Source organism: Hypomesus transpacificus, chromosome 22, assembly GCF_021917145.1.
Source record: "Hypomesus transpacificus isolate Combined female chromosome 22, fHypTra1, whole genome shotgun sequence".
Classification (NCBI taxonomy): Eukaryota; Metazoa; Chordata; class Actinopteri; order Osmeriformes; family Osmeridae; genus Hypomesus; species Hypomesus transpacificus.
The window spans coordinates 8,714,035-8,735,177 of NC_061081.1; the positions used below are offsets into that span (position 1 = coordinate 8,714,035).

At 42.6% G+C, this 21,143-nt stretch overlaps 5 protein-coding genes across 6 annotated transcripts; all 5 read left to right on the forward strand.

Moving 5' to 3' along the window:
* The first annotated feature begins 781 nt into the window (after window positions 1-781).
* LOC124484228 (calcium-binding protein P-like) lies at window positions 782-3,486 on the forward strand. 2 transcript variants are annotated; one of them, XM_047045065.1, is made up of 7 exons: window positions 782-957; window positions 1,119-1,415; window positions 1,533-1,589; window positions 2,317-2,463; window positions 2,588-2,620; window positions 2,752-2,790; window positions 2,962-3,486. In XM_047045065.1, the coding sequence occupies exons 1-7, from the start codon at window positions 904-906 to the stop codon at window positions 3,406-3,408; spliced, it is 1,074 nt and encodes a 357-aa protein (XP_046901021.1). In that variant the 5' UTR covers window positions 782-903; the 3' UTR covers window positions 3,409-3,486. The 2 variants fall into 2 exon arrangements, with proteins under 2 accessions (XP_046901021.1, XP_046901022.1); XM_047045066.1 differs by having other exon boundaries at window positions 783-957; window positions 1,125-1,415.
* A 1,017-nt stretch (window positions 3,487-4,503) lies between these two features.
* On the forward strand, window positions 4,504-6,512 carry scpp7 (secretory calcium-binding phosphoprotein 7). The gene is made up of 9 exons (XM_047045258.1): window positions 4,504-4,575; window positions 4,730-4,794; window positions 4,911-4,955; window positions 5,235-5,282; window positions 5,401-5,442; window positions 5,649-5,708; window positions 5,870-5,938; window positions 6,120-6,169; window positions 6,291-6,512. Exons 2-8 carry the CDS (start codon window positions 4,741-4,743, stop codon window positions 6,162-6,164), a joined length of 363 nt encoding a protein of 120 aa, XP_046901214.1. The 5' UTR covers window positions 4,504-4,575; window positions 4,730-4,740; the 3' UTR covers window positions 6,165-6,169; window positions 6,291-6,512.
* Window positions 6,513-7,260: 748 nt separating this feature from the next.
* On the forward strand, window positions 7,261-10,061 carry scpp5 (secretory calcium-binding phosphoprotein 5). Its single transcript, XM_047045126.1, has 11 exons — window positions 7,261-7,311; window positions 7,466-7,533; window positions 7,808-7,870; window positions 8,039-8,107; window positions 8,392-8,445; window positions 8,537-8,590; window positions 8,869-8,898; window positions 8,988-9,056; window positions 9,288-9,371; window positions 9,611-9,642; window positions 9,750-10,061. The coding sequence occupies exons 2-10, from the start codon at window positions 7,480-7,482 to the stop codon at window positions 9,626-9,628; spliced, it is 495 nt and encodes a 164-aa protein (XP_046901082.1). The 5' UTR covers window positions 7,261-7,311; window positions 7,466-7,479; the 3' UTR covers window positions 9,629-9,642; window positions 9,750-10,061.
* Window positions 10,062-13,485: 3,424 nt separating this feature from the next.
* enam (enamelin) lies at window positions 13,486-15,769 on the forward strand. Its single transcript, XM_047045255.1, has 7 exons — window positions 13,486-13,540; window positions 13,708-13,770; window positions 13,932-13,955; window positions 14,106-14,180; window positions 14,365-14,406; window positions 14,754-14,831; window positions 15,050-15,769. Exons 2-7 carry the CDS (start codon window positions 13,714-13,716, stop codon window positions 15,500-15,502), a joined length of 729 nt encoding a protein of 242 aa, XP_046901211.1. The 5' UTR covers window positions 13,486-13,540; window positions 13,708-13,713; the 3' UTR covers window positions 15,503-15,769.
* Window positions 15,770-17,269: 1,500 nt separating this feature from the next.
* cnga1a (cyclic nucleotide gated channel subunit alpha 1a) lies at window positions 17,270-20,582 on the forward strand. Its single transcript, XM_047045284.1, has 8 exons — window positions 17,270-17,370; window positions 17,833-17,895; window positions 17,982-18,035; window positions 18,136-18,267; window positions 18,352-18,456; window positions 18,564-18,670; window positions 18,882-19,492; window positions 19,653-20,582. The coding sequence occupies exons 1-8, from the start codon at window positions 17,270-17,272 to the stop codon at window positions 20,580-20,582; spliced, it is 2,103 nt and encodes a 700-aa protein (XP_046901240.1).
* The last annotated feature ends 561 nt before the right edge of the window (window positions 20,583-21,143 follow it).

Genomic DNA, 21,143 nt, shown 5'->3' on the forward strand with positions numbered 1-21,143 from the left:
CATGTTGAACAATTAGAATCTAAGATTTGAATTGAGAAGGTGGCATGAAGGCGTGTCCCAGGATGAGTCATGATCTTGATGTTTGCATGTGTGTCTCATTGTGTTTGTGTATGGGTTATTTTTTTCAATGTGTGTGGGAGAGTGCTGAAAACAGCCAATGGCACAGATCTAAATTATAGGATTAGCTCAGATTATGACATACCTAGGTGTTGCTGGTGTAATACTAGGCCTGTGAGGAAAGCACCCCAGTCACCAAGGCCAGTAAAGTGTCTAAGCCTGCACTCCAACCACACCACTCCTTATTGATGGATGGAGATACAAGCTGGGTCACTTGAAAACTGTATATTAGTTGGGACTACAAATCCTAACATCCTAGAACACCCAAATCCTAGATTACAAATCCCAGAAGCACATTGGCTCATGTCTGCATTTATAGATGCTGGACTTCTAATGTTAGTTATGATTTGGCAAGATTATTACCTCACCATGACACAAGATTCTTCTACTGATTTTATTGGTCTAAGTGTAATATATTCTTTTAACGCCATTGTGGTTGAGTCTAATTACGGATGACGCATGGACCTCAGACTATGATGTAAAGAAAAATTATTGTCAGTGGCTTTTGTATGTTTGCTTGTGTGCCTTTTCAGACATTACAGCACTAAAACTAAATGAAAACCTCTCAATTACATCAAACCAGTGCTTGGTCTGTGGCCATTAGCTCATAGACCACTTCAGGTACTTCAAGAAAGGAAATTATGTTGGTCTGACGTGATTGGTTGGTTCGTTCCATGGACAGTGCATAAGTTGCAGATCTCTGGTGAATTCTCTCACTTTTTCTCTCATATAAGTACTTGTTTATACCCCTTTCTACTTTGAAAATTCAAAAACACAGTTTTTAAGATGATTAGACTGGCAATACTGGCATATCTTGCCACAACTGTAACTGCTGTACCAGTAAGTATCTTCTGTTTGTATTTTAGACAGACATGTTATCTCACAACATATATCTTGGAAAAGGACAGTTCATCTTGTTTTTTGTCCATTGTTTAAACTTTGTTTACTCAGTTCAGTGTGGAGCTCTAACCCCATGTTCTTTCCATGCACATGTTCAACTGGCCCAGGTCACTGGAGGCCCAGCTCTTTCACAGCCTAAACAAAGAGGAGACCTACCGGCCCAAAAAGACCCATCTGTGCAAGCCTCTGCCACAAAGCCTGGGCCTCAAGTAGTGGTTCAGATCCATCCCAGTGTGCAGCAACCCCAGCCTATTCTACCTCAGCAACAAGATGCCCAGGGTGGGGGTCAGTTCCTGTTTCCCTTTCAGCCCCATGCTTGGGGACCACAACTGATGATGCCTTTCCACCCCAACACTCAGAGTCCTGCTCAGCCTGGACCTCAGCCTCAGCAACCTCAGGTGAGACACACTGGCTTGACTTAGTCATTCATGAAAAATATGATATTGTGTTTGATTTAAAAAAAGTATTGTTTGAGCGTTATAGAAATCGCATTGTGTTTACTTATTCTTTTACAGTATGTTTTCCCCTATGGATACTTCCCTGCGTTTTCACCACAGCAAGGGAATCAGCTGGTAAGATGAAGCTGTATGTGTGGTCTGATTGTATACGTGTTACTGTAAAGGTACAGTTTCGTGATTAGTGCAATAATCTGTGAAATATCTGTTGGTTTTCATCCAAAACCAAACATAATTAAGTTGAAACGTTTTGCCCTGAAGCAGTCTTTGTTCATCTGCCACATCTACTGTAGGGAATTTTTTTTTAGAAGTTCTGCTGTCAAATAATTTATCATATTTATCAAACAGAAACTGCCTGTATCTGTCCTTCAGTCTTCTCCCAGGCTTTTGATTTGTTGGGTAAACCTCTGACATCAAAACAAACCCTTTGACTCGATCAGATATAGCTTGAGTTATGACTCCAGGAGGCTGCAATATTCAAAGAAAATTGTTGATTTATAACCGGGAAAAGAGATTTATTGAAAATATATTGTATACTGTAATAGATTTTTTCCCTGACGGTTCATCAAGTTCATTTCAGCAGAATGGTCTCTAAACCATCTTTTGTCTAGAACAGCTACACAAATATAATTTTACATTTATAATTCTGTTATTGTAGATTTCACTTACAAGTGCAGGAAATAGTTTATATAAAATATAATTTATTATAAATTAGTCATGAAAAGTAATAGAAATTATAAATAATTTAAAAATTTATATATTATATTATAAATAGTAATGTAAATTAAGAAACATGAATGGAAATACAGTTTAAATGTAATGTGACTTGTTTGCTTGTCTTCAGTTCTCCCCCTATGGAATGCCAGTGTTTTTCCAGCCACCCGTGTACCCAAACTTCCCTGCGCCAACCGGCCCAGTAGAAACAGTCTTGCCTCCCTCCCAACCTGAAGCACCAGCCCAGAACCCCTTGCCCGAGGAGCAGCCACAGCAGGTACCAGAGCAGGCCTGACCCTGCAGCTGTGTTTGGTTCCTCCTGTTTGTTCAAGAAGCAGGTCATGCTTTTAGCTAGTATCTGTAAGATGAGGTGTTGAAGGGTATATTTTCTGTACCCACAGACTCCTCAATTTGTCTGGATTCCACAACCAAGGGTAAAACAATAATATAATATTATTGATATTATTTGATCAATATTATGATACTGTACATTCTATGTTTGCAGTTCATTTTGTTTGAATGATGCCACTCAGTGGAATGACTCATTCTTGTGTTCACCTCCTAGGACCCTCTGTTTGGGGGACTGAGCTCTGAGGAACTTGAGGTGAGGCAACCAAGATGTTAATCAAGCCTTGTTAGTAATTACAAAAGAGGAACTCACTGAACTCAATGCACTCATTGACACCCATCTGTGTAAAAGCCAACTGAACACACCCATTTTTTCTTTCCCTTGGGTTCTTTTCTCCCTCTCTTTCACCCTCTATTTCTTTCAAAGATGGTAGACAGAATGGGACAGATAGGTTTATTTATGCCCAATGTACAAGGGACAAGCGTGGCCAAAACTCAGGCCCGGCAGGTGGCCCCAGCCAGTCTGCCTACAGGCACCATGGCCATTAACCCAGGTCTGCGAAGCTTTGGTTTACCCTCTCCTGCCTTCATACCCACCATGGAAGTCTCACATGGGGGCCTCCCCACCGGACAGGCCACCTATCCTGAGATAACCATTGGAGAGGTTCCCCTGCCGGACCCTCAGGCTCTACCAGTTGGTCAAGAAGCGGCCATCTTCCCAGCAGTGGTCGAGCCCAACTATCAATCAGTCGAGCCCACCGCCACATATTCAGGCATTTCTCCACCGCGGATTGAATCCAAAGTATACCTCCTCCCTGAGACCACGCCCACAGCAGGGTTTGCCGTGGAGACCAACACAGACCTCTATCCTTGAAGAAAAACATCTGAACAAGTAGATTTTTATGGAAACATAAGGGAATTTGATGTTAAAGTATGTGTTGAGTTTTATTAGTGATACTGCAGTAATTGTAATGAGTACACTGTGTAACATTATAAAGGTTTTCTTTGATGAAAGTTGTATTTATTATGTTATAATTGAATGTTAATGAATTATAAAAAATTAAAAAGAAGAAATTCTTCAAGATTACACATTTCTGAGAAATATCTTCTTTCTTGCATCTGTTTGAATGTCTGTGGCCTGAATGATGTACAGCATTTTAAACCTAACAAAAGAAAAACACAATGGCATATGAAAAAGATGTACTGCCCAATCAATCCTCTAGAGGACATGATACGTGTGAAATGTTATCTTCAATCAGCCTTCGTTCACCTCATCCCACCCCCTAGAGAGAGCACTTTGAGATTAAGTTCAGATGAAGATGATTGAAGAAGGAGATAACTAAATAAAACCACACGTTCCCTTCCTGGTGTGTAAAACTTATAATTATATGTTTCTCAGAACAAGGTTAGTTTAATTGAAATGAACCTCTATGCAAAATGATGAGGGTGAAGGGTGTGAGCACTGCACATGAACCCCCCACGGTTATGAAATGCAATGTCTCACATAGTAGGTTTATTTCTTTAATATATGTCAGTGCTCAGTGAATCAAAAACATTTAAGGTTGCTATATTTGAAAGGCTTTCAGTTGGTCATTGCTCAAAAATGTTAGGGAGACCAGTATTTCAAAATTGTCAAACTATGCTAGGTCCTTATGCTCATTAGAGGTCTATCCACGTGTGAGAACCGTTTTTCTCCTCTTGTCCCTAATCATTTATATCATGTCACATCTTGTGCATGTTTACAACAGCTGATAGCATTGCTTCCCTCTAGGGAGCCATCTAACCAAACACAGGATGAGGGACAGACCATAATTAATCTTTATCTCTATCTTTGGAGATCTTCCCTATAGATACATTTCAGCTGCCAAAGCACATTTTTGCACAATTCAAAGTAAAAGCTTGGCAAGGAACCAAGGCCTGTCAAGCAGCTTTAGAGTGTTCTTTTGTTTCAGGAGAGAATAAAAAGGAGAGGACCTTTCCACTGTCATCACACTCCTCCTCAAGCATCCTTCGATAACCGTGTGCCTCTACACATCCAAAGGTAATGTAGGAGAACTCTCTAGAAGTTCTGTAAATTGCAGTGTTAAAACAATGTGTGCTTGGTACATTTGCTAAACTTTGTTACAGATTTAAAATATATAATGTCTTTGTTGTGTGTCATGGTACTCCTTCTAAAATTGTATTTGTGTTTGCAGATTCATTCAAAATGAAATCCTTCCTTCTGCTGGCCTTTGTCATTGGGACTGCCATCTGCGTCCCTGTGAGTTCCCAATCCCCATTAAGAATCATTTGTGAAATATTCGGTTTGCATTCATGAACATTGGCTTGATAGGAACAGGCTGTGTGAGGTTGACATTTATTATTTTCATCTTTCAGCAAATGATGTTCATGGAGTTTGACATGCACCATGCACCTGCCCAGGTAAGAGAGCAACTGGGATGTGATGTATAAAGCATGCTGATTGACTGTCATGGTGGGGATAATACATATTTTCATTTTCTAAAATTGCACACCTAAACATTTTATATTCTCACCTCAAAACAGTAGTTACTCCATGACAAGGATCTGTATTTAAGCCTGTCTCCAACCAAACAGAAAGAACAATTTGATGCTCTGAAATGATAGACTTCAACTAAGTCTATCTGATTGATGTGTGTGACGATATGTAAAGAGACTATTTAAAATGTCCTCAATCTCCAGGCCCTCCAAGCTGTTCCTGCTGGAGCAGGACCTGCCAGTCTGGAAGTGGCAAGTCTATAGTCCTCCTTACTTCTTTCATTGGCTAGAATACAACTGTCTACACTATTACTGTAAGCAATTTTCAAAACTGGTATGGTAACCAGAATCAATCGTTTATATTTTACAGCTCCTCCCTGTCGATGCTGCCCAACAGCCTGCCCGCGCACCTGTGAGTAACTATGGCAACATACCGTAGAGCCATGAGAAAGTATCCCTCATCACGACAGAAAGCTTTCAGTGCGACAAAATTTGCATTCAATAATTAGGGCCTAATGTTTTTCTACGTCCATAAGTGTGCTGCATTGAAGTTGGTACTGAAAGCGATGTTTCTGTGGTTGTTTGTGAACGCGTCCTCTGGGTGGTCTTCATCCACAGACTCGTGGCTTCATCAAGCAGGAGATCCCCCAGCCCCTTGGTAGAGAGAGCATTGAGATCGTAAGTTCTGATGTGCTGTGCGTGTACAGTATAGGACAGACTATTGGTGTCCTTGGTCACCTGTATGTAATGTGTCTCCTCTACTCTGCCCTCCCCTCTTCTGCTCTCTCCTCCTCTCCTCTGCCCTCCCCTCTTCTCCTCTCCCCCGTCCTCTCCTCTAGTTCCACCCCTTCGGTTTCGCCCAGGCTGCCCCTGCTGCCCCTGTTGCCCCTGCAGCCCCTGCTGCTCCAGTAAGACTCTCATTTCTAGTCTCTAACATAGGGTGTCTCCTAGCTAATATACAGCTGATGATATTCATGCGGAAACACTATGCACAATATTAGTCCAGTTTTTAATGTAGAAGTGGATGGTATGGGACCATTGCTCCTTACAGAAGTGTTGATTCATTTGTGACCTGCTGTGTCATTCCAGGCTCCCAGACGTAAGTCTGATGACGATGAGGAAGACGATGAATAAATGATGTAAGTCCCCCAGGTACACACACACACACAAACAAACACACACATGGCATTAAAACCTTTCTGGCTCAGTCAGTGAAATCTTCTTTGTTGTATTCATTTTTCATGTTTTTCTGCTGTTCAGGCGACAAATGACTGGTGATTGATCAACTGCGCCCCCTATTGAAACAAGACTGGAAATGTGTCCTTCTAATGCTGCTTTTATTTCCATAGAGTAATGCGGTTAATGCAGATATTAACCTGGTCTAATGGTGCTTAAAACCTGGATTAGCTATTGTATAACCAATGATTTTTGTATGGCAAGTTTGTTATTGATCTGATCGGTAATAAAACTTTTATCAACTTATCCCTTTGTGTTTTAGTAATATTGTGACAGCAAACCCATGCACAAAGATAAACAAATACACACACATATATATATATGTATATATAAAAATATATATACACATAAAGATTGTGTGGAAAACAGTTATGTCCTTGTGCACTAGAACGGTGTGACCATCAGCTTAAGTAAATTCAAGCCTCAGAGAGACTTCGCTAGTATCTCTGTGTGTCTGAACTGGTCATTTTCATGCCGAGGTGTTAAATTCTCTCTCCAATCAGCCGGTTGTCTAATATTCATAAACCCAGCACCTAAACTGATGGTTGCATTGTTCTTGTGGAGACAGACAGAACTTTCTTCCACAAGCTTCTACACCTGTACAGTGCTCTCACCATGGTCCACCTACTCTGTAACGAAAAACACGTTTATAGGACTGCAAAGCTACCGTGAATGAGAACACATGAGAAACATTTCCCCAGGGCACTCACCTCTCTGCATGCCTTCTTGATTTCTTCTGGGTGAAATTTAATTCTATATATGTGCTCCAGTATGATGCAGAGTAAGGCTGAAATGAGCCTGTGATACACATAATCAGCTGGGCACTGCTATTACTGAGACAGCCTACCTGACCACTGATCATTTACTAAAGCTCAGGACTAGACACCTACACTCAGTGAAGTGTCCCTGCGGGTGGTGCCAATGTAAGGTCAACACCGATTGGCTGAGAATTCAGCCAGAACTATTTAAAAGCCCATGGTTTGGTGGACTTGGAATAGACCTACTGAACCTGTCTTCTTCAGAACCTGTACCAATAGTACTGCAGGTGATGTACTGAGAATAGAACCTAGGCCTTTATTTGAAATGCTTTTGAGATTTGGAAAAAAAAGAAGCTGCACTGTATTTGGTGACATGATCTTTGCTGATATTTTTTATATTGATTCATGATGTTGACAAGGTTTCTTGTGATTGTGTCATAGTGAATCCTGTGACCATGAAGCTGCTCATACTGTGTATCTGCCTGACCAGCTCCATATCGGCTGTCCCGGTAAGTCTGACAAGATCAATAATGCTACTAGTATCATCATAAATGAGTATATACTAACAATAATAATAAAGCCTCTCAACTCATCAAGTTATACCGTGTTATCAACTTCATATGTTCTGTTACATCAACAATGTCTTTCATATTTGGGGCCAGATATCCTTCAACACAGCCATACGCTGGGGTATCACGGCCGACCTACCTATCAGTCATCACGGAGATGAATGAACACAAATAAAATCTTGCTTGTTTGACTGTAAACCTTGTGCCTTTTCAGCTTCCCTCTTTCTTTCACTTCCTGCCTCACTTTGGGCCCAGACAGGCTGGCCCACCCACGCAGGTACGGCAACAGGTACACCTGCTGGAGGTTGCCTAATTCTGTGTTCACATTCGACAGCAGATTCACTCGTTTTAAATCGTCCGTGTCAACATGAATCTTTATCCTGTGGTGTTTTCCGTCTTATTTCAAAAGTTGAAATGTAGTAACATCCTTTCTCTCACTCTGCAGGGGAAGGAGGTCTATCCAGCAGGCCAGCCCTTGCAGCCAGACATGAATGGGGCCATCAGCATGGAAATTGTACGCTGTCATCTCTCCTACACTGTATTTTATATAGATGATGCACATAGAGTATAAGCTCTACTCCATGGGCCCTGCCTCTTCTGTTGATTCAACTTCGACTAGATAAAGTTGACTGGCAATCATTCCTCAGAAATGAGAGGTTTGCAGATATGAATAGCTGTAGGATACCCCTCATCCAATAACATAAAAGTTAATTGGGCTATGTAATGATTAGTTACACTGAACCATCAAACTAAATTGGTATGCAAACCTGGTCATTGAATTAAGCTCTCTCCAAACAGGTGTTTCCACCCAGATTCCCTGGCCAATCTACAGGTGGACAAATGAATGGACAGGTGTGTAGCCGTTAACTGTTGGTTCTATTCTTTTATTTTATTAAAGATTTTGATGTTCTGTATTTCTCTGTCTGCCATCCTTTCCTCTCAGGCCTTTCTCAAGTACTCAGTACCTAAGGCACCGGGTCGAAAAAGTGTGGAAATTGTAAGTATTTCTTGTTCTCAATGCAGAATTATATGGTGTAAGATGGAGTGAACCTCTTCAATTACAGGGGAAGTTAAAACCACAGGCACCGATGAAGATGTGTTCAGTCACAGCGGACAGCTTGTGTGATGTTAAGTGGGTTGCTGTGAGGCTGGGTGTCTGTGTGTGAACATTAAACAACCACTGTGATGTCTTACTGCGGCACTGATCATGATGTGATGCATGATGTGGAAAGAAGTTTCACATTATAATTATAATTTTTTCTTTTAATTTTTCAGTACTACCCCTTTGACTTCACACAACAGCAGGTGAGTGTTTGAATTCAATACATATTTATAACCTAATTTCAATATCTTTAAATCTTAATATCTAAATATGAGCTCCTTATCTTCTTCAGATGCCTAACATCCCACAGCTGTTCCCTTATGATAACTCTCCCCAAACCGTGCCCCAGCAAGATCCCATAGTAAGTCTTATCCGTTTTTGCAATAATCCTATTTGTAAATGACAATACAACTTACAGTACTCTAACATACCACCCAGTCTTGTCAGAAATGAAACAAAAATATTTGACATAGATAACTAAACTGGGGAGTTTTATCAGATCAGAAATTTTCCAAGGAACAGAGAAAGGAAGCTAACGTTTTTTAGGGGAATCAAAGTGTCCTCAGACCCATGTGTACTCTGCTGTTTGCAGGTGCCGCCCTTTGAGGCCAGACTTCCTCATACCCAAGATCCTTTGCAGCCAGCCCAGCAGGAACAGCCACAACGGAGAGGCCAGGTGGGATCCAATGTACTTGTAGTACCTGTGGTTAATGTTATGTCCATATGTCCTGTATGTATCCATCCACAAAGGAAAAAGACTCGACGTTCATGCATGCTGTACTGTTAGAGAACTCACTCAGCAATAATGAACATATTCTTCAACACGGTCAAACGAATAGCTGTAGAACATCTCTCATCCAAGGTCACATGACAAATGTTGCTCAATTTAACAATAACATTTTCAACACTATACAGGTGCCTGTGCATCCGTAGGATAGGAATGAATTGTGAGTCAAATCGAATTATACTTCACATACAAATTGAAGTAGCATGACAGTAACATCCCAAAAGCCCCTGGGAACTAACAACCACATTCTTTCATTTGTTCTTGTAGTGACTCGCAGGATCCAGAGTGCAGCGCTAGAACGAGACGAGTCATCTAGATATGTGTTTGTTTCTCATTCATCTGTTGGCAACATGTCTATGGATGGAGTAATAATGTGGAGTCAGCAGCCTTTATAGGCTGTATAATTTATTCTGTGTAGGAGTAAACTAATTTCATACAAGGATAGAGAACTGATATACTGTGCGGTAGAACACAGTGTGTCTTATGTATTGTATTGTAAGTAGTGGTTTCTGCTGTGTGCTGCATTTAAATGTTCCCCTATTAGTAATGAAGGCAATTAAAATGTTTACAAGCAACCATTTCAGCTGTCTTTCTCATTTGTTTTAATATCATTGACACGGACTGTCTTGTAGATGATGTAAAAGTTTATTTCATGCAGTAGCGTTGATGAAGTATGGTAAAACCGACTGTAACAGTAACATTGCTTGAGTGGAAATATCAAATTTCTTGCTCATATCTCGTACATGATTTGTATAGTAAGGGGCTATTACAGTACAGTACAGTACTTAAAGAATTAGCTAACTAAAAGCAAAAGCAAGCAAACAAACAGATTTAATATAATGGCTTTTTGGCTCTTGGAAGCCGTACTCCATGGATTCTCCTGCAACAGAAACCAAATGTTAACATGTTTTTCATCAAAATGAAACTAGCTTTAAGATGCTCGCATGCTGATGGAAACAGTAAACATTAATGGTGAGTTTCCAATCCAGTCTTAGGTATCACATAGATGCATCCAGTGTCATACCTTTGCAGACAGAATATTGTTGTGATCTAGTCATCCTGGTCCTCGTCTTCTCCTGCAGGGGCCGGGGCCTGTAACAACACGTCCACAGTGACAACTAGCTCTCACTCGGTCTCTCTTCAAAGAGAGACAGATAGACAGCAGGCGCCATCTTTCTACCCCATTTATGTGTGTGTGTGTGTCTGTGTGTCCCAGCCCCAGTAAAAGTCCTCCCTTCAGTCAAAATTCAAAGCCAACCAATCCATCCATTTGGTTCAAAACTCCCATTCCATACCAGCCAAAACAATACTATCAAACATTTATAGATTTCTAATTTACACAATGGGTCTTTCATCTTTCCTACAGGGTTTGCAGGTTAGGCACATCGATACTCAGTTATCCTTATCCACATGCAGAGTCTGTAATTGTCAGTGAACTTACACGAGCTTCTGGAGCCCCAGGGGCCATGGGGACTACAGCCTGTCTGCCACCAAATGGAAAGATCTGTTGGAGGGAACGGAGAAAAGATTTGTTGAGTAAAACCCACATCAACAACCATCCCCATTTAGAAAATAGTAAATTACAAATCACTCTGTATATTATTTTCTTTCTGTACCAGATCAGGGGCCTCTCTTACCAGCTCGTAGCTAGCTCTTCCAGGTAGATGAGGCACTTCCTGTCTGATGAAGCCTTGGGATGGGAAGCCCTGTCAAACAAGAGGAACAAACAAAAAGGAAACCCAATACAATCACTTAAATTCTCTTCAAATTTGAACTTTAACTATTTTTATCAACAACACACTTACAATGTTAGGCTGCTGCGGGCCTCCGAAAGGAAGGAGCTGAAATGGAGGATGAAAGAAAGATAGATGTGAGGTTGTGTAGAATATCATCTGATTTATAATAATGTCATGTGATACTCACAAACTCCAACTCGTACTCTGCTGCATTCCCAGCTACTGCTTGCTGAATGTGAAATGAACGTCAACATCACTGTGTTAATGTGATGAACTGAAGAGCAGGCTTGAATATTACCTTTGTTTTTGTTTTGCTTTTCTCTTTTGCAGTTTCAACTGTAAGGTCTAAATCTTAGCATTAGATGAAGGAACTTAATTTTACATAAATATTGTGTGTAGCTTAGTTCCAGTGTAACTTACTTGAGTCTGTGGTACCACATAGCGCTCAAATCCTCTGTAATGCCTGGCCTAGGACAAGAGGTAGGCACACCAAATGTTATTATCCATACACTCCATTGGACTTTACAAACGTTCTACTTTGGAATAATCTACTTGTATTTACAGGGACACTGAGTGCTATGCCAGCAATGCATCCCAGAAGAACTGCGATGAAAGACTTCATGGTGACTTGGTGATTGATTCTACAAATGGGAAGGACATCTGATTAATGTCAAGAGAACAACTTGTTGTATAACGTTACAAAACACAATTTAAAATATGTGGCAAAAATGTAATTTCTGAACAAAAGAACCCTACGATAATCAGACCTCCAAACAGAGATTAGTAGTTAGAGAACATACAGTACCTGTGAGATGTTCACTGAAAAGATTCTGTTGATGAAGTCTGTGGAACACACTCCTATTTATCTAGATGATTGGGTGTCAATTTCATCCATTAACGATGAGACAGCAAACAAAATCTGCATTACATTGTATTGGGTCAGCAAATTCATATAGTCATCAACGAGAATCACATATCCCACAATAGTTTGGAATGAATTAAGCAAATGATAGGTTCAAATCATGTGTTATGGATTCATTGCTGACATTGCAAGACTTGAAGTTGAAACCAAAACCTCTGTGTTGATAAGACATTTATTGTGCATATCCTACTTTTATTTCACTACAGTGTTTACTGTTATCTCACTGTAAGGGTTTGTACACGATGACCGCCATGTAGGTCTATCTGCAATGAAAAGCTATAGTGAATGTTCTTCATTTGGCTAGTAACTTAAGGAGTCCCTATACATGTGAACCTTGCCATTTCTTTAAATCCTGTTGGAGAACACTGCCATACTTTTGCTAAACCACATGACACCTAAATGCAAAAGATTAAGCCCCATTTGTTAATTTGACTTTACTCTCCTTAAGCTTGGAGTACAAAGTACAAATATAAAAAGGGAGCACCATTTAAGGCTGAGCTGTCATGACTAACTAACCTTAAGACAATGAGACAATATCTGCTTGTCAGACAAAAAGCAGAAAACTGAGAGGTACCAATATGATGATCATAATAACTGATAATAGAGGTTTCAGAATATCTGATAAGATGCTAATCTGTCCTCCACCGAAAACACTGAGCACAGCTTTTTCTGAAGTGGCAGGTATAGACATAGAGGAACAATTAAGAATACTGTTCCAGGTTTAAAATTATGGAACTCATTCTTTCATTGTTTATCTGATCTGGAACCTCAGAACCACCCAACCCACTTTCAACATTCCATATTACCTGGGGCAGTAGCGATACCCATCGAACAAGCCCAAACGAACCAGCGGGCTAGAAACCCCAAACCTAGACGCCAGTTTGGGGGGGTGGGGTTAAGCTGTTAGTCTGTGTTGATAACTTTGAGACATTCTTTCCCTAAATTGTCTGGCTGCTTCCAAATCCAACAACACACATCAGTCACATAGCCATCAGGCAATAAGTCAATGCAACAGCTCAGGCTTTTTCTGGGAGGGGTAGACTTTTGGGGAGGGGGAGGGGGCCGTGAGGTAGAGAGGACCTCAGGAGTGAGTGGCCGGGGAAGGCAGGGGGGGGGGGCAGGTGGGGGTGGGAGGGAGGGTATGTGCTACAGTAAGCATTCTTGTGTGTAATTAAACATAATGGGGGGCATTAAGCCTTCATGTCTTGCCTTACTTTTGAAGACTAAGGACATTTCATCAAACGACAGACGCTTGCACATGTCACTGGAACACCATGATGTGATTGGCTGTCTCTCGATGGTTGAGCAGTATAAAATGGCAACTTTACAGAGACAAGAAATAGTTAACTTCTTCCCTACAGCCAGAGATCTCTACAGCTGCTCTTAATACGCAGAAAAAGGTGAGAATTCTAATCCCATATGGTTTTGAGTGATGCTAAAACTTGTTGAGTACTGTGTTGAGTACTTTGAACCTATTATTAACCCAATTGAGTCGACTGGGGTTCAATGATATTTCATACTGTACTGTACATTAGGGTGGAATGAATCTATCAGTCTTTTTTTAAAGATCATCATGATGAAACCAGTGGTGTTCCTGATGTTCCTGTTGGGCTCAACTTTTGCTGCACCTGTAAGTATTGTGGCAACCCTTTTAGAAGTTTAACTGTATACATTGTATTTCTCTATATATTCAGGTCAAAGTAAGACCACCTCTTTCCAATTCCACACAATGTCCTAAATGTTACTCAGCTGTTACGTGTGCTGACTCAAACCAATTCCCTGTTTTACCAGGCTCCTGAAAGCGGAAGCAATGAGGTAAAAATAAAGCTTTCCTGTGCAGACATCTCTCCCGCTCACCTCCCAGCACGATGTGCCAAACTATCTCAGCCATGATATTCTCATGTCAAAAAATGACTCAATAGCCTTAATAACATGTCTGCTGTCCCACCTGCCGGGTTTTTCCAGCAGGTTTCAGCACATGCCAACATGGCTCTGAGGATGATGGAGCTCTACAGAATGTACGGTTCCCTTCAGCAACAGGTTAGACGTCCTCCATGTTGGTTTTCTTCCGTTTAAGAACTTGAACAGTTAAGACACTTGACTTGTGTGGAGTGTGTGAGTGTTCAGGGGGTTCATTAAATGGACAGGGATAACACAATATGGATCTTGTTGAAAGATGCAACACAGATGAAGTGTTCCTAATATGTGTTGATGTTTCCTGTAGGGTGTTGGAGCAGCAGGAAACCCTGCCTTCCCTGCTGTTCCCGTGAGAAACGTCTTACTTCCTTTCACAAAAGAAACATAGAACAAAAGACCACATTACACACTTTTGCCACAGAACTTTAAAAACTGACACCTTTTCATTTTGTATTTTTTTGGTAAGACTACCATTACATTTCTTGGAAGATTACCATTACTCAAAGCAATTCCATACTCTAAAGCAAACTCAGTACAATGTGTCCATGAATCCAAAATCTTCCTTGTTCATTCATGAAAGTAAAGTAGCATTGGCAGGGGCCGACCTTCTGGAGCACATGCAGCATAATGTGTCCTTACAGTGTGAACAGTGTTGGAGGTTGAAAGGGGGGCTTGATCACGGTGTCTCTCCTGCAGGGGAACGCAGCTGCAGCTCCGCCGCCCAGCTTCTTCATGCCGCCTCCCATGTCAGCCGGGTCCGACGAGGAGGGAGCGGTGCGTGCGCTCTTCTCAAAGGGTTACATTCCACTCGATGAGATGAATTAGGACCGTTGATGACATTTCTAAAGCGGCACATCAGGATGGTTCTCATCCTGCTTTTAGGGAGGAAGGAACGTGTGTCCGTATGAATGTGTGCACGTGCGTGCTGAATGTGTGTGTGGGGGGGCGCTCACACAACTCTTCTTCTCATGCCTTCCGTGTCTGTTCTCCAGCCCCAGTATGCCTATGGGTATGGCTTGCCAGCGGGCGCAGCCCCAGCTGCCCCCCTGAACTCTGACGAGGTGGGAGAGGATGCCGTTGGCGCAGAGGCAGAGGCTGCTGAAGCCGAGGCAGAGCCCGCCGCGGCGGAGGGTGGAGCCGAGGCAGAGCCCGCTGCGGCGGAGGGTGCAGTGGAGGCCGAGCCCGCCGCAGAAGCCGTCGCCCCGGAGGCCGCAGCTCCCATGGACGTGGTGCCCGCTCTCCCTGAGGTCTCCATGGACATTGCCGTTGCCGTCCCTGCCGGCGCTGACGTCGGCGCCGCCGTGGATGCCGCCACCGCTGATGCTGTCGACTTTGCCACCGCGGCCGCAGCCTCCTTCGATCCAGCCCTCGTTCCACAGGGGTCACCAGTTGCCGTGGATATCGACACCACTGTGCTGGTGGGGGACACCCCTGCATTGGTGTAATTTCCACAGCCACAGTTTCCAACCTGGGTGTGCTTCCCTGACGACGTCATGACGACAATCAAAAACTTCAGTGAAAAAAAGTGTTTGGAGGAAGGAGATGTTTGTGTGTCCTGGCTACTTGTGCTGGGAAGGAAAATACATTAGTTTTGAAATTGGTCTGTGGGAAAGAATGAGCCTGGACTGTCTTTGTCAAACACCACTGATTCAGTCTTTACCTTGTGTTCTTTTTTTCATTCTTAATAAAATAAATCTTGCTGAGATACTGCATCTGATCTGGGGTTTTATTAACTCTCATCTGACACCTCCTAAACATCAAATCTGGTTCTCAGGTTTGAAACCTGTGGCTTTACAACCCCTCCATGTCTTTCAACAAGGAAGCCATAGAGTGCACTGTCTATGCATTCGTAGTTGCCTCTAACCACAGATTTAGATTCAGATCTTATTCAATTCCATTACTGATGGTAGTACACATTATGGTGATGTAATCTGATCTCCAACAAGTGGGTAAAGGCTGAACAACTTGTCTGGCTAGTTTTAATAGGATCAGAGGGATATGAGAGGTTGCTGACAAGGCAGAGGGGGGGGGGGGGGGCAGTGGAGCAAAGCCGGCCCTTACAGGGGATTAATGTGCATGTGTTCTACTCCTGCTGAAGAACTGTAGGTGAGCTAGCACACAGACGAGGTGATGCTGCAGACACCCCTGGCTCAGAGAGACTTTTCTATCCTGTTCTCTCCTCATTTTGGAGGTCTTGATAATGACTCGAGTACACACTTCCTAGAGCATACTCTCATTTCATAACTTGATGTTGGATAAGAGGGTGAATTAAATTCAAGAGGTTGAGTAAGATGTTGATGTTAAAGGAAAGTACCACTTTGACCAAGATATGACATGAATACTGGAATAACATAATAAGCATGGGAACAGGGTTCAATAGGTCTTTGAGAAAGTAATAAGTAATATAAAATATGATTAATTCCTAAGAAACATATATGAAAATATCACTTTGAAAGTAAAAGTATCACTCTAATCAAATTGTGACAACACAACGCTGGAAAAAATAATAATGAGCATGGGAACAGGTTTTAATATTTCTGCAATAAGATTTGCTCTGGAATGTAATTCATTCCCAGGGAAGATAAATTATATATTCTGGATGTAAGACCTGTTCAGTATATCCACAGTTAATCATTTAAAAGGAGTCAAATGATTTGCTCCCACTAGCAGTGTGTAAGGGCTCTCTGTAGTACCAAAGGAGGGTGTAGGAGGATATGAGCACTCTGTAATCTACTTATGTTGGTCAGGGTCAGACGTGTCTCTACGACACTACTATTACACAATGCTTGGACGAAAGCACATATTTTATTGTGATATAATGATTAAATTGAGGTTGTGAATGTTTTTGGGATTGTGTTTAGAGTTGGTACACAAAGGTCATTTTCTAAGATTGCCTAGCTGAAGGACTATGGACCGTAAAATACGTTAAATAAAGGTGAGCATTCTACATCATTAGTTTAGTTAAGAAAAGTAGTTTCTGTGCAATTATGTTATGTGCATCAACAATGACTTCTGTATTTGTTCATTTTCATTTGGGAAGCTTGGTGAGTGGTTATTCCTTGATAGTAATTGGCTTGATTATTCTGTAGAGTACATTATAATAATATTGCAGTGTTTGGAAGTAGTTTCCAAATGCCTGAGATACTGCTGGGTTTGTTTGAACAGAACTTGTTACTTTTATATTTGGAAGGCTGGATCGTAAATCTGCAGTCATGGCAACCACATCGAGCACCAGGCGCTACCTGTCTGTGTCGTCTCGTGTCACCTCAGAAATGGACACTGACACAGAGGGGGACAGCACAGAGGATGACGTGTAAACAACAACACACCAGGACACACACTCTCATTCTACATGGTCAAGACCATAGGTGCAGGTTTAGGGGTCACACACGCCCCGGCCAATGTCAAGTGACCATTTCAATGTCCCCTCCCAAACATTTGCTGCTGGGCAGGGCTTCTGTTCACATATAGGATGAATGCAATTTTTGAACCAACCAATCAGCGGTGTTTCTGGACCAATTGGTGCCCTAGGCGAAAACTCAAAGGAATCTACTGTATTTATGTATTTTTTGTCTAGGTGGGGGTGGGGTGCGCCCTATTGGTGCCGGCCCCCTTGCAGGTGGTATCGGATGCATCCTAGAAATACCCCTGCCTCCAATGTTCAAACCAATCCTTCACCCTTGGTCTGATTACAAATGTTACAGAATGTTCTTTTATTCTTAAATTTCAGCTATATGTTTCAGGATTCAATTACAAATGATTTGTTGTGTTTCAGAGACCCACAGCCTCCTGGCCCAGGTCGTCTGTTCAACGTCAACAACAGCAATAACAATGAGGGGTATGTATGTTGTAATATAATGATAATACATTTAAACATTTCATGAGTGAGCTTCGTTTAAACGGATTTCAATGTACTTTCCCCAGAGAAGAGAAAACAAAGAAGAAAAAAGAGAAGAAAGAAAAAAAGGAGAAAAAGGAGTAACAGGCTATTTCTGATGACTATACCAACAACTTAGTTTAACATATAAATACATGTGATGCTGTGACCCATTCCCATGTGTCTCAATGGTTTTCTCAGGAAGAAGGAGAAGAAGGAGAAGAAAGAGAAGAAAAAGGAGAAAAAGGAAAGGGAGGAAAATGAAAGAGAAGAGGAGCAAGAGAAAGAAAAGGAGAAGGAGAAAGAGAAGGAAAGGGAGAAGGCAAAGGCGAAGTATGTATAGCATATGAACACATCAGTGTTATATTGACACCATATATAAATCGTTTTCCATAATTCAGTGCTCTTTTCTGGCAGGCCCAAGGAGGTGTTTGTCATTAACCCTGCCGGCAGTTTGTACTACAACTGGCTATTTGTCATCGCAATTCCAGTCATGTACAACTGGACAATGATTATTGCAAGGTAGATTCTTAAATTATTGATAGCACGCATATCTAACATGACTGGTAAAGGTGTAAGCATGTGCTTGCCTACACCACTCCAATCATACTAGTGTTTCTCTCTTCAAGGGCCTGTTTTGAGGAACTCCAGCATGACTACCTTCTCACCTGGATGATTCTGGACTACTGCTCTGATGTCCTGTACCTGGCTGACATGGCCTTCAGGGCCAGGACAGGTGAGGGGAAAAGCACTGTCCCATTGCAGATGTTAAAACCAGTCTAGATTCTGTTTCAATATAAAATGTCCAAACATCACGGTACCTACATTGATCTTACTCTAAAAAGCTGCGCAGTGTGATCAGTACCTTCACAGACTTTATTGATTCCTTCTACCTCGTGCGTTGAAGAAGTCGATTTTGGGTGTGACCCTGACTTTTGTGTTGTCAGGTTACCTGGAACAAGGCCTTCTGGTGAAGGATAAGAAGATGCTGCGTGAGCGCTACTTCAGCAGCCTACAGTTCCGTGTGGATGTTGTGTCCATGCTCCCCACAGACGTATTCTACTTGTACCTGGGGCTGGACTACCCGGAGATCCGCATCAACAAGTTGCTGCGCATCAACCGCATGATGGAGTTCTTTACCCGTACCGAGACCAAGACCAACTACCCCAACATCTTCCGTATCTCCAATCTGGTCATGTACATCATCATCATCATCCACTGGAACGCCTGCCTCTACTATTCCTTCTCCAAGTCCATCGGCTTTGGATCGGACGCCTGGGTCTACCCTGCCCTGGATGACCCAGATGAGCCAGAGTTTGGGGAGCCCATGAGGAAATACGCCTTCAGTCTCTACTGGTCGACCCTGACGCTGACCACCATCGGGGAGACGCCGTCCCCAGCCCTGGACTCCGAGTTCCTGTTCCACGTGGTGGACTTCTTGGTTGGGGTCCTGATCTTCGCCACCATCGTGGGCAACATCGGCTCCATGATCACCAACATGAACGCCGCCCAGACCCAGTTCCAGTCCCGCATCGACAACATCAAGCAATACATGCAGGTGGGATGAGACAGGGCTACCCCCGTTGACACCATGGATACGATTTCAACCCGACACCTAATATTATTGGCACATGTGCATTCCATGTTGGTATGTCAGTATTGTACGAATACGATGTATGAAACCTGAAGCAACCTGAATACTATTTGTTTCCTGACAGGTGCGTAAGGTCAGTAAGGAACTGGAGGACCGTGTCATTAAGTGGTTTGACTACCTGTGGAACAATGGGAAGGCTCAGAATGAGAGGGAGGTGTTGAGGTACCTGCCAGACAAGCTGAGGGCAGAGATCGCCATCAACGTCCACCTGGATACGCTGAAGAAGGTGCGCATCTTTGCCGACTGCGAGGCGGGCCTGCTGATTGAGCTGGTGTTGAAACTACGACCCCAGGTGTTCAGCCCGGGGGACTTCATCTGTAAAAAGGGTGACATCGGACGCGAGATGTACATCATCAAGGAGGGCAAGCTAGCGGTCGTGGCCGACGACGGCATCACCCAGTTTGTTGTCTTGGGCGACGGAAGCTACTTTGGCGAGATCAGCATCCTCAACATCAAGGGCAGCAAGGCAGGGAACCGGAGGACTGCCAACATCCGGAGCATTGGCTACTCTGACCTCTTCATCCTGTCCAAAGATGACCTGATGGAGGCCATGACGGAGTACCCGGATGCAAAGGTCATTCTGGAGGACAAGGGCAGACAGATCTTGCTAAAGGACGGCCTCCTGGATCTGGACCCAGCCAACATCATGCCCGACACCAAGGACCTGGAGGAGAAGGTCGACCGCATGTACAGCACCATGGAGCTGATGCATATGAAGCTGAAAAAGCTGCTGGCAGACTACACCATCACAGACCAGGCCATCGTGGATCGCATCGCCATGATGGAGCGCCTGACCGGAGACGAGCCGGAGGAGGACGAGCAAGGGGAAGGGGAGGAGGCAAAAGCAGAGGCAGAGGAAGAGACAAAAGAGGAAGGAGTGCTGGAGGAGGAGAAAAAGGGAGACGAGGCAGACGAGGAGAAAAAAGACGAGGAGATGGAGAAGAAGGAAGAGGCTAAAAAAGATGAACAGGAGAAGAAAACAAAGGAGAAGTAGAAGCAAGGAAGGAAGTAGCAATCTTCTTTCTAGCAGGAATAGAACTTTGTAAGACAAAAATAAATCTATGTCAACAGGGAATATAGCTGACTTTCTTTGTAAGAGTGTCGTCTGCCATCGGACAATGGAGTAAGACAGAGACTGAAAAACACCAGAAAGTCAGATGAGAGTCAGGAAGAATCCTTCCAGTAGATATATAAATGTAAACCAATACAACAGTGGTGGGGAATATTGTTCATTTACGTAAAATTATTTTCTGTATTGTAGAAGATGTGGAGTACAACTTGGGAAATGCCATCATTCGATTAAAAACTGAAAAGAGATTGTAAAGAGATTGTTTTTTGTTATCTGTTTATGTTCAAATGAATCATGCTTGATCTGTGTGTGAATCTGTGTAAATCCCAGCTCAGTAATCACTGTGCCATGCAAACAGTGACAGACCCACTCTTATGATGATGCAACTCTATCATGCAGTACATGTGTTCTTCCACAGGGTTGTGGTAGAGGGCAGGGTTAGTTTTATTGACAAGTGTTGCATGATGGAAATGTTATCAAGTAGTA

Bases quoted from the DNA above. Each gene is read 5' to 3' on its own strand.
- scpp7 (XM_047045258.1), top strand. From the start codon at position 4,741: ATGAAATCCTTCCTTCTGCTGGCCTTTGTCATTGGGACTGCCATCTGC. The intron at 5,283-5,400 runs GCAAGTCTATAG...TATATTTTACAG, and splicing joins GACCTGCCAGTCTGGAAGTG to CTCCTCCCTGTCGATGCTGC. The intron at 5,709-5,869 runs GTAAGTTCTGAT...CCTCTCCTCTAG, and splicing joins GTAGAGAGAGCATTGAGATC to TTCCACCCCTTCGGTTTCGC.
- cnga1a (XM_047045284.1), top strand. From the start codon at position 17,270: ATGGCAACCACATCGAGCACCAGGCGCTACCTGTCTGTGTCGTCTCGT. The intron at 18,036-18,135 runs GTAACAGGCTAT...TGGTTTTCTCAG, and splicing joins GAAAAAAAGGAGAAAAAGGA to GAAGAAGGAGAAGAAGGAGA. The intron at 18,268-18,351 runs GTATGTATAGCA...CTTTTCTGGCAG, and splicing joins AGGGAGAAGGCAAAGGCGAA to GCCCAAGGAGGTGTTTGTCA.
- enam (XM_047045255.1), top strand. From the start codon at position 13,714: ATGATGAAACCAGTGGTGTTCCTGATGTTCCTGTTGGGCTCAACTTTT. The intron at 13,771-13,931 runs GTAAGTATTGTG...CTGTTTTACCAG, and splicing joins GCTCAACTTTTGCTGCACCT to GCTCCTGAAAGCGGAAGCAA. The intron at 14,181-14,364 runs GTTAGACGTCCT...TGTTTCCTGTAG, and splicing joins ACGGTTCCCTTCAGCAACAG to GGTGTTGGAGCAGCAGGAAA.
- scpp5 (XM_047045126.1), top strand. From the start codon at position 7,480: ATGAAGCTGCTCATACTGTGTATCTGCCTGACCAGCTCCATATCGGCT. The intron at 7,534-7,807 runs GTAAGTCTGACA...GTGCCTTTTCAG, and splicing joins GCTCCATATCGGCTGTCCCG to CTTCCCTCTTTCTTTCACTT. The intron at 8,108-8,391 runs GTACGCTGTCAT...CTCTCCAAACAG, and splicing joins GGGCCATCAGCATGGAAATT to GTGTTTCCACCCAGATTCCC.
- LOC124484228 (XM_047045065.1), top strand. From the start codon at position 904: ATGATTAGACTGGCAATACTGGCATATCTTGCCACAACTGTAACTGCT. The intron at 1,590-2,316 runs GTAAGATGAAGC...GCTTGTCTTCAG, and splicing joins CACAGCAAGGGAATCAGCTG to TTCTCCCCCTATGGAATGCC. The intron at 2,464-2,587 runs GTACCAGAGCAG...CTGTACCCACAG, and splicing joins CCGAGGAGCAGCCACAGCAG to ACTCCTCAATTTGTCTGGAT.